The sequence below is a fragment of the Prionailurus viverrinus genome, chromosome A1 (genome assembly GCF_022837055.1).
Source record: "Prionailurus viverrinus isolate Anna chromosome A1, UM_Priviv_1.0, whole genome shotgun sequence".
Lineage (NCBI taxonomy): Eukaryota > Metazoa > Chordata > Mammalia > Carnivora > Felidae > Prionailurus > Prionailurus viverrinus.
The window spans coordinates 122,296,319-122,310,919 of record NC_062561.1 but is presented as its reverse complement, the minus strand read 5'-3'; the positions used below and the strand labels follow the sequence as shown (position 1 = coordinate 122,310,919).

Genomic DNA, 14,601 nt, shown 5'->3' with positions numbered 1-14,601 from the left:
TTTCTGTTATATCTATGAGAATGTGCCTAGTTTTCTCATGGGCTGCCAAAGGGAAAAAAAAAATTCCCTTTTCTCCCAACGGTGCTTACATCTGGGGTGTGTGTGTGTGTGTGTGTGCGTGTGTGTGTGTGTGCGCGCGCGCGCATTTGTGTTTTCCTGCAGGTGACAATTATCACCATGCCATTAGTAGTCAATAAACATTTCATAGTTGCCAAAAGAGCTAAAATCAGAAATTCCCCAAGGATCTAGAAAGACATTACTAAAATAAGAAATCCAAACATGTAAAAAATCAAATAATTCTATGAACAATAGAACAAAGACATGAACATCAGTTTTATTCACTGAGAATATATTCTTGAAAAAAAAAACTATGGCATAAACATAACTGTAAACGAACACTGCTATTCTCAGCACTTTTTGCCTAGAAAATTCAGTATACTATATGAAAACATCATTAAATTAAAGCATGTAAACTTATTTATGTACAACATGATTTTTTTAATGCCAAGGTTAAAAGGAAGAAGGCACCAGAAATATTGAAAAACACAAAGAGGCAAGGTAGAAATACTGCAAGATTATCATAATTCAGTTTGCCAGGGGGAAAATATTTAAGATAAAATTGAAAATAAAATAAACATAGGTTATGAAATAGCCAAATTAGTGTGAAATGTATCAAATTGGCTGGCTGTACATCATGGAGGTCACGGAAAATTACTTTAAAATGTTTCCCCACAAATTAGCATATATAAACACTGTTCTCCATGGTTTCCAATATGCTACCTAAAAACACAGTGTTGCTCCCCAAGGGAGCTTGGTTCCAATCCAAGGCAGATGAGCTAGATGGAGCCAGAATGGCAGTGTTTGACAGACACTGATAAAAAAGGCCAGTGACATTCTACAGACTTGCAATATTCCATTTTATTAGAAGCAGCAGAGCACAGAGGTTAAGGATGTCAGCTCTGGAGGCCGACCCGTGTTCAAATCCTGATCCCACCACTAAAGGCTGTGTGACCTCCAGGAAGCCACTTGACCACTCCAAAACTCAGTTCTCACAGGTGAACAGAGGAGGTTAGAGCACTCTCTTCAAAGGGCAGCCACAAGCACAGAATGCAGGCAAACTTCCCGTTACCCGGTACACACCCTGCATTCAATATTTGCCGGATATTATGTTTAAAAAGTGAACAGTTTGAAATGATCAACCAGTTTAACTGAAAATATTTACTTGGGACTATTGGCATCACAGGAAGCCACACTTTATTGCTTAAGGACTCCCACAAGGGATGTACAGAGAGACGAGAGAATAAGAATACTGAAATGTACCAATAGCTTATACTTGCATGATTAGTACCCTTTTACTTTGCAGACTTAATGGGTTTTCTTCTGGGGCTTTCTGAAAATATGGCAAGTCTCATCCACATGCTTCCAGTCTTTCTCTTTACATTTTAGGAAATGAAAAAGCTCAGGCATGTAAAGATACAAATGACACACTTGCCCAGAATTAAGAAAAGTGGCAAGGATTCGGTAGTAACTTTTTTTACAGGGGTTTATCAACATCTGTTACAAACCTAGAGGGCAATGTGTTTGAAAGGGTAAAATTCAATGGCGCAATGTCAGACTTCATACAGTGTTCTCACAGAGATAGCATACCCAATTGTTTTGAATGCTTAATAGCTAAGGCAAACTCTAAATGCAAAACAAAATTCAAAGTCAAATAATTTTTATTGATTCACAGACACTAAGTAGTTGCAGTTGTATGGACTTCACAGGCAGGGCCTCCCCCACCCCACTTTTTAAAAAATAAATGTCTGCAAAGTGACTTGAATTTTGTAAAAAGTAGCACCAGTATAACAGTATTCCACTCCCTTCCCAGGAGAAATAATAACAAAAATATAAAACACTGCAGGTATGTTTAAAAAGTTGCTCACAGTTGTCTATTTTAAAAAATTGAAAATTATAAAACACCTTCATGTTCAAGAGCATTCACTCATCAATAAAGATGTTGATGCATACATTCCTTCCACCTTTATTTTTAGGCTAATGGTCAACTTCACATTCCAGACTACTTAACTTTCCCAAGCAAAACACAGAAGACAAAATTGATACCATTTAATACTCAAAATAGTAGTGATGATGTGATAGCAAGGGAGAGAGTGGTTTAAAAATGCAATTCCCCCTGCAATTCAAAAGGCTTGTTTTCCAAACTGCAGTTCTGAAAGCCAAATACTGGGTCCTGACAAGAATTTGTAATAAAAAGTATCAGGTCATACTGGGTAGTAAAGGTACATATTGTTGGTAACCTTTTTTCTAATATGTGCGTGTGTGTGTGTGTGTGTGTGTGTGTGTGTGTGCGCGCGCGCATCACAATGTGTCTGGGTCACAATGCAAAATGTGTTTTTCACTGTGAGTTGCTGTGAAAGATTTAGTCACTGCTCTAAGGCCAACTAAATTTTGCCTTCTGGAGCCCCCTACAGGCTCTACATGTTTAAAACTTCAACCCTGCAGTAAATAAATCATCTTTCTGTTGAAGGGTGGTTCAGAAACTACAACTCAGTAGCTTGCACAGGAACACATAGATAGGCAGTGTTTGATCCAAAAGATGTAAACTGAACACGTGCGCAGCCTCATCCTTGAAGCCAAATCCTCAAGAAACCAAATGAATTTAGCAAGGTCTGTATTAGCTCTTAGCATCTAATTTAAAATTGGAGGGGCACCTAAGTGGCTCAGTCAGTTAGGCGTCTGGCTCTCGATTTCAGCTCAGGTCATGATCTCACGGTTTATGAGATTGAGTCCGGCATCGGGTTACACGCTGAGAGGGCAGAGCCTGCTTGGGATTCTCTCCCCCACTTCCCCTGTTTACAGTCTCTCAAAATAAATTTTAAAAAATGAACTTTAAAAAAATATTTAAAATTAGAGTAGACATTATCCATATTTCACAATAACAGCTGTCTGAGGGCAAACTAAGAGATGAAATCACAAGGAATGTTCACCATTCACTTTTATGAAGCTTTTACAAAGCAATGTTAAGAAAATCAACAGGAAGATGGCTAGGGTCCCTGAAAGGCTTTTCACAACTCCATTCCCCAACAAAGGATTGAGTAAAGAACAATTCTGAAATACCAAGTACTAGTAACTCTTAAGAATAGATCTGTATACCAAAGTAGAACTTTAGAACTTTATGAAGGGGTTAGAAACCTGAGGTGATGTGGGAAACCCCGGCTGATTTTCACTGGAAATTAGCTAATAGGCTATTAGATTAGGGCCTTCTTCCCTTGCTCCTCTATCATAAAAGGAAAGATAACAAAAGTTACAGCAATGTTTTCTCATGCTTAATCACCACCACTACCAAAAAAAAAAAAAAACAAAAAAAAAACAAAAAAAAAAAACAAAACAAGTTTGCAGAAGCCCAAGGAAAGAGTAGACTCAAACTACAAATACCTTGGCAAACAATCATCCAACACTATTCTGACCTTAATTTCAACTGTATCAAGTTGCCTGTATCAGAATGCTGGGATGGTTTAGTTAACCTAAGGTCGAATGCAGAACCAGGTTAAGAGGCCAAATGGTAGATGATCTGGTAGAAATGAGATCACTTGGCAATAAGATCAATTGATAAAGCATAAATGGTGATTCGAAATACAAGCAATAGCAGTGTACTCTTTTTTTTTTTTTAACTCTTTGTTAGTCCCTCAAATAGATCTTTGAGACCACAATTGAAAAAAAGTGCCCTGCCAGACGTTGGCTCACGTGTCTACGGCAATCCTGACTCATCTAAATTGATCCCACATGCTGACATACACACTCACAACTTGTGTTTACAGTAACACTATTAGATCCAGACTAGATAGTACACTGGACTCATGATGCAAAAATGTATCCTTGGCTTTAGGAAATTAACATCAAAATCAGTAAAAACATCACATGAAACCAGTAATTTCTGTTGAGAGTTCCACTTGAGCACAAGATTTGATTTGCCACCATTAAGCAGAATTATGTTTAGAAGCATGCTGGCTATTCCAAACGTCCCAGAACTAATGTTTAATATAAACATAATGTAGGTTAAATGAAACAAATGGTCACACAGACCTCACTTTACCTAATTCATAAAACACAGATAAAGTGTATTTGAAGAGAATGAAAACAAAATGTTCCCATTCTTTAGTATTTTCCTGTACAAGTTGAGAACTAAAGAATGACTCTTCTTAGACAATGCCTAATCATTTGAAGGGGAATTCAGAAGAAAAGCGATTTTTAAAATGAGAAAATAAGCCCAAGTGATACACCTCTCTTTCTCGTCACCATCCAGGACGTGGTGTGTAATGTCACTTCCCTCTCCTGTTATTCCTTACAAGCATTCATCACAGTTAGAGCTGACCGATCTTTAGGTCACCTCTTCAAGGTGTTCTTTCCCTTCTCTGTACTCCACTTAAAGAAAATGTCCTTCCTCATCACTGGCAGGCATACTCAATCATCTCAAGCTAACATTAAAATAATTGTTTTCATAACATTGTTTGTGCTTTGTTATCTGAAATACCAAGACCCATCCATGAACAAAGGAATAGGGCTTTCCAAGGTTATTTACGACTAACACTTCAATACCCTTCTCATTCATTTTTAAGACCACCCTGTTCATGAAATATTCTCCTGAATATTTAATACCCAGTGACTTCAGTACCCAAATTCATATTGAGTGCATTCTCTCATGTACATGAACCCAACATGAAACACATGCATATCCACTGCCCACTCATTCTCACATACAAGCAAGCATACACACACATTTTCTTTCTTTCCAGAACAAGCCAGAATTACAGCTCTTTTGGTGATTGTTAGAATTTTTGGAATGGTTCATAAATTTTCCAAATTATTTTGAATTTGTAATACTTTTATCTTTTTTCTTTTTTTTTTCCAATTGTGAACCATTCCATATTGCATCTTTATTGCAAAAGTCAACATGCTTCTTAGAAATTCAGATTGTAATTGATAAAACAAACATTACATATATGAATTTAAATGTATAAACAGTTAGAAATTCAACAATATCTCCTATTATACTATTACACAAGTTCACAATTTTGTAAAAACTATAATACAGGCATACTATACATCAAGAGGAACCACTATTCCTTTTCACATGATTTTTTTCTTTTTCAAATAATGATCCATCACCATGGACCTACCTATAGCAAGACTGTTGCCCAATTTATCATCTTAGCTGCTGACAGTGTTTTCCCAATGTTACAACATGAAGAAATTGAGGGAAATTCTGCCTTCCCTAGGGTCACCTTTTTAAGCCTGGGCAGCAATCCACTAGTAAACCAGGCTAACCCAGCCAGACTGGTGGCTGTTACCGCTCTTCAGCTACTTAGATGGCATCCACATTAAACAGGACAAAATTTGCCTCAGATGCTGTATGTTGTTTCTGTAAGTGAAGATGCCAAGAAAACAAGTCATGGTAGTAACTTACTTTTTAGGGCAATTCTAATGCTTGGGGATTTGAAGGTGGAGGTAAAAACTCCTAAAGGAAAAAAATACACTCAACTATTTTATGCTGACCTTAACTAAATTTCCCAATATTATATTTTACCCATATTTTGAATTCATTTTGGAGAGTCAGACATGTTTTAGAATTCGTAGGACATTTAAAAAGTATATCAGTCCTATTTTAAGGTGTATCTGAAAACTACCTTTTATAGAAGGGCCTCCAATCTCCCTGGAACAAGGGTCTGCCTATTCTTTACTTGAATGCCCTTCTCTTTCATCCCCTCTCCCCCAGTAACTAAAAAAAGTCAAATCAATCTCCAACTCTCTCTACACCGAGAGTATTATAATACGATGTCAATTCTGAAGTTAAAAAATCATATGAAAAGGAATCTCAATTCTGCTGAACTGTCAGTCTACTGAAAATTTTCTTACAGCTCCATTAATTTACTGTAATTTTCAGTTTCCAAATACAAAAATACAACAATTCTTATTGAAATCTATACGCTGGTAGTTTTAGTACACAAAAAAACCAAACAAATTATTTACAAAATTATACAGTTTAAGAAAAAACTTTGTACAAAAAATATATAAATCCTTTGTTCCCTCTATCACGTTTAAACTGTCAGGACTCAAAATATTCACCACAATGAATCTTTCAAAATATATACCGACTGAGCCACAGACATCAAAATTTCATTAGAGATGATGGAGGAGGAAGGAGCAAGATTGCTTATTCTAGGTACCCCATTGTAAGGTTTTCCTTCTTTTATAAGCTTATTTTTCAGCTTCAGTGTTATCAGAAAATATAATAACAACCTAGAAAAAGGAGGTCCTTATTATAGTGAAGGGAAAATTACATGAACTTAAAAATGATCCTGGTTTGATACATCATTCCAGGAAAATACGGAGAAGAGAAAAGGTAATCAGAACGTGGGATTTAACTTCTTAGAGCTAAGTAAATCTAGAATCCTGATGGTTTTAGGTTTCTTAGTGAATAGTTTCTATTTTGAGAAACAGCCTTTACCTCAGGATACAATATCCTTGATATAGTGATCACCAAGAACCTTCTGAAGCCAACAGGAAGTTTCAAATTTTCACACCACACATATATAAAAACATAGATGTGCATATCCTTGAAAAAGTGACATCCTATGTACATTAATCACTTTATTTTCCCAGGGGTCAATACAGTGTAGTGTTGCTCCTCTGCTTTTCCATCTAACATTCAGAACACAAGGACATAAATTTACATATATATTTTACTTAACAGATACTCTACTCTATACAGTGTACAGTAAAAATGCACACAGTGAAGGAAACTGTCTATTGAAGGATGCATATGTTCATGGATAGCAACAAGCTACAAAATTATGAAAATATAAAGTCATCTGATCAAAGTCAAGTTATGACTCCCATTTATTACTAGCATACCCATCACCCTACCCCACCCCACCCCCACCCTATCCCCAGTCACCTCACCATCATAGTTTAAATTTAGGAAAAGAATTTCAGACACTTTGTAACCCTCTTTTGTAACTACTAACTAAACTGAAGCTTCAAAAACGAAAAAGGAAAAGCTGGTGACTCTCCCCCCACCCCCCCCACCCCCCGCAAATCCTTCCATTATTCTCATCAAAACATCACTTATTTATCAAGGTGCTGGTTTAAACTTTTTATTGGGGACTGACTTTTTGGTGGCCCAAAAGAATCACTTATCTCAACAGTGGGTAAGTCAGGCCTATTAATAAGAAGGCAAGAAAAAGAAAATGGGGACAAGAAATGGGCAACAGATTAAAGACTTTTACACTCTGGGAATATTTTTTAAAAGGACCAACTGAACCCATTCTCACTAATTTCAAAGCAAACTAAGGATCAGTAGCACGAGTCCAGGAGAATTAATGACGACAGAATGAAAATACCATGAAACTAGCTACCGTTGCCTTATAGCATTTAAGAATACAGAATTTGTTATGATTTACGCTAAAATAGTACTTGTAATGAACATCAACACCCCCCACCCCCCCAAATTTAGAATGAATACAAACTGGGCTCCTCCATAGTAAAAAAATTAAAATAAAACTACTTTTCTTCCAAGACAACTCTTGAAAGCAAAAGGGTATTTTCATTACAAATATCTCCTTCTGTCTGACGACCCATCCATAATAGCTGAGAGTTAAGAGATTCCAGGCGATTTTGACATTTAATGAAATTTTATCAGCAGATTATAATCCAAAATAAAATTTCTGAACACCCTGTCATTTACATCATAATCCAACACCAATAGCAACAAAACAGGTGGTGTGGAAAATAAGGCTCTAGAGATTATCCGTATCATCCCTGTGGATCTTCACAACTGTGTAAAAGTCACTAGGCCTTTGGTGCTTTAATATCATGAACAGTTATGAGATGTGTTTAAATAGCAAACTTGCTGTCCTTAAACCTACTGTGTTGAAAAGAAAAATAAAAAAAATTTTTGGCTCATTGACTTCTTTAAATAATTTTAAAAAGTTGTTCTTTTCTAAACAATATTCCTAAAAATTATACAGCTCGAATCAGATTTCATCTTCGCCACGAACGAGACTCATATTCATCTTCATCCTCATCATCATCATCATGCAAAAACAAATCTGAGGTTTCCGTTTCCTGAGGAAAGAGAGAGTAAAATCTGCTTAGTGGTATAAGAAAGTTAAGTAAAATACTTAAAAAAATTTTTTTTCAATGTTTTATTTACTTTTAAGACAGAGAGAGCACGAGTGAGGAGGGGCAGAAAGCGAGGGAGACACAGAATCTAAAGCAGGCTCCAGGCTCTGAGCTGTCAGCACAGAGCCGGACACGGGGCTCGAACTCACAAGCCATGAGATCAGGACTTGAGCCGAAGTTGGACCCTTAACCAACTGAGCCACCCAGGCGCCCCTAAGTAAAATACTTTTTAAGCCAAAGGACACAAAGACTAGTATACAAAACCTAGGACAGATTTACAAGTGACACACTCAGAGAGTAGCTAGCAGGGCAAAAACACCCACAACAGTCTTTCAATATATACATATTTTCCTCCCCTGCTAATTTTGCCAGTTTTAACAGACTTCCATTCTAATATCATCAGGAAAATAAAATGTGACTGCTGAGTAGGAGGAGTAAAAGAAAAAATATCTATAAAATGTTTCTGATAAAATTAATCTATTCATAAAAATAAATAACTAAGTTTTATTTTATGCCATTAACTTAAAATGAAAACATATGACCAAACTCCTAAACCTTTCTTTTAGTATCAAATAATCTGTGATGGAGAGTATACTAACTTCCCCATGACACCAACATTCCCAACCTTATACCAAAATCTAAAATCTTACGTAAAATACAGATTTCTACAAACATTCCCAAAATATCAAGATTTTTCTTTTTTTTTTTTAACATGGGAAATGTTTCTGCTTTTGTTTTATAAAATTATCCACATGATCACAAAACTGTTGATCAATCATGAATGCTAACATCTATAAAACCAAAATTATGATGAATCAGGAATAACTTGCAATGTTGGCTAAAGGTCCCTTTTAATAAACCAATTAGAAATAGGAGTTAAAGAGTGAAATTATTTTTCATATTTTAAGAGTTTCCTTGGTTTAAATCCTTGGTTTCCTATTTCTTCCCTTTTACGTCCCACTTCCGTAACTCTCATTTTAACCAACTGTACACAGAAGGAAAATAAGAAACTTAAATCTATTACCTATGGAACGTGAATAAATGAAAAGCTACAACAACCAGCTAAAATGTATTTTGTCCATGTAATCTATGTCCTCACTTACCAGAATAAAAATTTCTAGAGCCCAAAGAAAGCCAAAATAAATGCAAAGAAAAAAAAAGTGTCTCCTCTACCAAAAAATACCCCCCCAAAGAGCTTTTTTTATGTGTCTGCACCTGTTCTCATTCTTTAATAAACTTCTAGTCTTTGATTACTGTGTGCATGAAAGAATCGTATTTATTTTAAAATTTATTTACTTTAATGTCAAGAAAAATACTACTTGAGAAACAATCTAATTCAGTGCTTATTTTCAATCGTTAAATTTACCTCCTCCTTGACATCTTCTTCCTCAGTCTCAGTGGATACAGAAGGCACCTTGGCCTTGTGCCATGATATTTGTAGCCGACGGTCTTTGAATTTTGACCCTTGGTTTGCAGTCTAAAATAAATTTCAGAAAAACAGAAAAGTTTATATTCAAATTGTATGCTATTTAAAAGTGTAATGACTTGGGGGGGGGAATGTTAAAATGGATCTAAACACAATCTCTAGTAAGAGCTAGAAAAAGTGAAGTCCCTTTTAATTAAAGAACCATATGTACTGTTTTGCCCAGATAGTCCATGACTTGTATCTATGTCATGTTAACTTTAGGATTTGTTTTGGTTTAGATGATAAATTAATTATATAGTCACCCTACTTACAAAAGTCATGATGAAAACAACAAATGCTATCTTAATACAATTACTGGCCTTCAGGGACACCTGCGATGGCTCAGTCAGTTAAGCATCCAACTCTTGATTTTGGCTCCAGTCATGATCTCATAGTTCATGAGATCGAGCCCTGTTTAGGACTCTGTGCTGACTCGGCAGAGTCTACTTACGATTCTCTCTCCCCCTCTCTTGCTCCCCCACCCTCAAAATAAATAAAGATTAAAAAAAACAATTATTAACCTTTAGCTTTGATAATCTACATACTTAGACTGAAAACTTAAGAGTGATTTTTTAATGCCTAATGATGTCACAGCATCTCTCACAGCCCCAGTGATAAAGCTATTCCCACTTCATCTTCTGAAATGCCAAACAACAATGACAAGTACCCACCCATTCTATATATTCAATAAATGTTAATCAAACACCTCCTATCCTAACTCAAAATAAAACTGTTCAGTTTCAAATGTATTTCTTGGTACTGCCATCCAATTTCTTCCTCCCCAATAAATTTCATTAAGAGAAAACAAAAAATTTAAAGACAAAGCAACAGAGACAAAAGAACATAGACCCAAAGTTTCATTAAAGTGAAATTCAGTCTTTCCTATTAATGGTGCCAGATTGTAGAACATCCCCAATTCTGGGTTCAATCCTGAAAAATGTAATAGAAGGCATTCTTTTAAAAATGGGGCTTCACTCTAGTTTTTCTAAGAAAAATGTTGATAAATATCAGTAAGCATTTGCCAAATGTTTCTATAGAACACTCAGATGACTGCATGTTAAGACTGTACCAGATCCAGAACCAGTATGACCAGAAATCAGCATGTGATCTAAGGAAAAATTCTTATTATCCTTGTGGAGGTTGAATGTTTATAACGTGATACCAAACATTTTAACTCATGGGACATATTACACTATGTATCAAAATGGCCCCATCTTGTAAAACTCAGGTAGTTGCTAGTAGAACAGATCTCATCACAAGGAAAAAAAGAATTCTAACTATGTGAGGTGATGTGGGTTAACTAAATTTATTTTAGTAATCATTTCACTATAGGTATATGTATTCAACCATTATGTTGTATATCTTAAACTAATAGGATGCTGTATGTCAAGTAGATCTCAATAAACCTGGGGGAAAAATCTGGTAATGTGTGTAGGAGACCTCCTGTGCCCTTACTCTTTTAACATACACAGCCCAATTAAAGAGTGCCTTTTTCAGTATTTTGTTCACCTCTGTATTACTTGAATTCTTCTTTCTAGCATTACTGAGATGTAACTGACAAAGTGTTAAGACATTTATAAGTGTAAAACATGATGATCTAATATACATATGCAATGTGAAAAGATTCTATCAAGTTCATTAACCCATTTATCGCCTCACATATTTACCCGTTTCCTGGGGTAGAAATATTTAAGTTCTCCTCTCTTGGCAAATTTCAATTATACAATACAGTGCTATCAACTATAGTCACGATGTAACACATTAGATCCTTAGGCTTTATTTGTTATTCGAACTTGTAAAAAAAGATCTGTTACTTTTATAATCACAGAAGGCAATACAGATTTTTTTTAGTCTATATTTACTGGGTCGCCCTCCAAAGAGGACAGCAGTTCTGTCCTCCAAAGGGAATTTTAGGCCATTAAATGTAGTGCATATAAAATACTGAAAGAAAATGAGAAATGTAATTTGTATGCAGTCAGGAACTAATAATATGTAATTCTCACAGTCTAACCTACAACAATAAGATTAGTGATTAGAATAAAGATGTATTTTAATAATACCAAGTCAAGAATTCCCACACACTACTGGTGGGTATCTAAACTAGTAAAACTGATGTAGTCTGCTCAACAATTCCATGTATATCAAACATATATGTGTATACACATATACTGAAAGATCTATGAGAATACTATCAATGGTGTTCATAAAAATCATGTGAAAATAACCCAAATACCTATCAACAAGAGAACAGAAAAATAACTGTGGTATATTTATACAAGTGAAAATAATATAGCAATAAAAATGGTGAATTACTGTTACATGTAACAACATGAATGAATCTTACAAACATAACGTTAAGGGAAAAAACAGACACATAAGAATATAGACTGTGTGGTTCCATTTATATAAACTTTTTAAATAGGCAGACTAATACTGTAATATTAAGGAATGAACATTTAGGTGATAAAACTACAGCTGATTCTCATTATTTGCACTAGTTGTATGAAGTTCACTGCAAGTACTGAATTAGCAAATACTGAACCACTGCTCCTAGGGCAAACAGAGTAAGGCCAGGTTCCTATGAGTTTCTGGTCAAAACATTTTCTTCAACTAATCAATACATAACCTTGTTTTATGCTTTAAAGACTCTTTATTTAAAATATACTGTTGGGGCGCCTGGGTGGCTCAGTCAGTTAAGCGTCCGACTTCGTGAGTTCAAGCCCCGCGTCGGGCTCTGTGCTGACAGCTCAGAGCCTGGAGCCTGCTTCACATTCTGTGTCTCCCTCTCTCTCTGCCCCTTCCCTGCTCATGCTGTGTCTCTCTCTGTTTCAAAAATAAATAAACATTAAAAAATTTAAACATAAAATATACTGTTGGGGTGCCTGGGTGGCTCAGTCAATTAAGCGTCCGACTTCAGCTCAGGTCATGATCTTGCAGTCCTTGAGTTCGAGCCCCATGTAGGGCTCTGTTAACAGCTCAGAGCCTGGAGTCTGTTTTGGATTCTGTGTCTCCCTCTCGCTCTGCCCCTTCCCTGCTCACATTCTGTCTCTGTCTCTCAAAATAATAAATAAATGTTAAAAAATATTTTTAAAAATATATATTGTTGAAATCACTGACATTGAACTCATGGCCAAAAGCACTCATGCCTGAACAAAGCTTACCTAACACATGTGTCTTCACCATAAGGTATATCACAGCCTCCCTGAACTTTCGACATAGCACTTGAGAACTATACTTGGCGGGGTTGGGGGGCGGGGGGGGGGGCATTTCAAATAGGAAAATCAACAATGAAAACCACAAAAATGAGAAAAAGTGGTACTAAATCAACTGCAAAAAGGACACTTGTTTACAGTTTGAGATCTGAAACAGTAAGACAGAGTGTCACCTTGTTTGAACTTAGCTGGGAATGTGTTCATCAGGTAACTCTGCCAATGTCTGCAAATGACCACAAGAGCACCTTGAGTACTGATTTTTGATCTTACAAATAATTTTACTAGGCAGGTTAATGTGCAAGTCCAAAATCCATGAATAATAAGGATTAACTATAGAACAAAAGCAAGGAGGTGATTATCAGAAAGTGAGGGTATGGGGTCACCTTTCTGAGGAGGAGAGAAAACAGTAACTGGAAGGGGGCAAGGAGGAGGCTGGGAATATACTTTTTCCTTACCTGAGGAGTAGGTATATGGAAGTTTACCTTCTGATAAATCACTGAACTATATATATACGTTTCTAGTTGGTATAGTTTGTTTCAGAGTATTTTAAATTGAATATTATCCTTATAATTAAAAAAATATATATGAAACAGCTAAGATATTTATGTTTAAAAAGCAAGGTATGGAATGCAGCTCTATATTTATACTCTGGTAAATTTTTTCAAGTGAGAGACTGTGTATATATTCTTATATACAGAATTTTTTTCTATAAAGATATCTAAGAATAGTGACTACCTTTTAAGAGTAGGCAGAGATGAAGGAAAAGTGAAGATTTTTTACTCTTTATTAACCATATTTTTAACCATTTGTGTGTATTCTTTTTTTATTAAAGAATACTTTAATAACTTTAAGACTGGCCTCTAAAATGTGACGTATCTATTAAAACGTAATTTTTCAATATGCACATATATTTTACCTAACACATATATCCATAATATAGCTTGAAACAATGAAATACTAGGGAAAAGTTAGATGTCCATCACTACAGGATTCTTTAAAGTTTACTTATTAATTTGGAGAGAGACGGAGAAAAAGAATCCCAAGCAGGCTCCATACCCAGTGCGAAGCCCAACTCGGGCTTATCTCATGACAGTGAGATCACGACTTGAGCTGATATCAAAAGTTAGATGCTTAACCAGCTGAGTCACCTAGGAGGCCCACTAGAGGACTGTTTAAATCCAGTGTGGTACATCTATGCAATGATATACCATGCAGCCATTAAAAAGAAGACAGCAACACATGCACTAGTATAGAATAATCTCCAATAACAATTCAATACATACCAAATACAAAGTGTATATGCAAAAGAGTATTGTATAGCACACCACCATTTTTGTTAAAGAGAGATAAAATAATGCATAAATACAGAAAAATATCTTCAAGAAGATATGTGAGAAACAGATAACAGTAATTGCCTACAGAGAGTGAAACAGTGACTGGACATAGAAGGAAACCTTCTGTACACTGCATATACTTTTGTTTCTTTATATTTTTTTAAGTTAATTTATTTAGAGAGAAAGAGAGAGAGAGAGAAACATAGGGGAGGGTCAGAGAGAGAGAGAGATAGAGAGAGAGAGAGATCCCAAGCAGGCTTTGCACTGTCAGCACAGAGCCCAATGCAGGGTTTGAAATATGAGATCATGACCTGAGCTGAAATCAAGAGTTGCATACTCAACAGACTAAGCCATCCAGGCACCCCTACACTTTTATTTCTTTTACACTTTGTACATGTGTGCTGCCCCT

General features: G+C 35.7%; 1 protein-coding gene across 4 annotated transcripts in view; it reads right to left on the bottom strand.

Annotated features, from left to right (window-relative positions):
* Nucleotides 1-7,138: 7,138 nt before the first annotated feature.
* RBM27 (RNA binding motif protein 27) overlaps nt 7,139-14,601 on the bottom strand; it is a 72,691-nt gene continuing 65,228 nt past the window's right edge. For all 4 annotated transcript variants that reach the window (XM_047864765.1, XM_047864767.1, XM_047864762.1 and 1 more), the window contains 2 exons: nt 9,548-9,658; nt 7,139-8,124 (listed from right to left, as the gene is read on the bottom strand). In XM_047864765.1, coding sequence (XP_047720721.1) covers nt 8,041-8,124; nt 9,548-9,658 — 195 coding nt within the window. In that variant the 3' untranslated portion in view covers nt 7,139-8,040. The remainder of the gene's footprint in view (nt 8,125-9,547; nt 9,659-14,601) is intronic.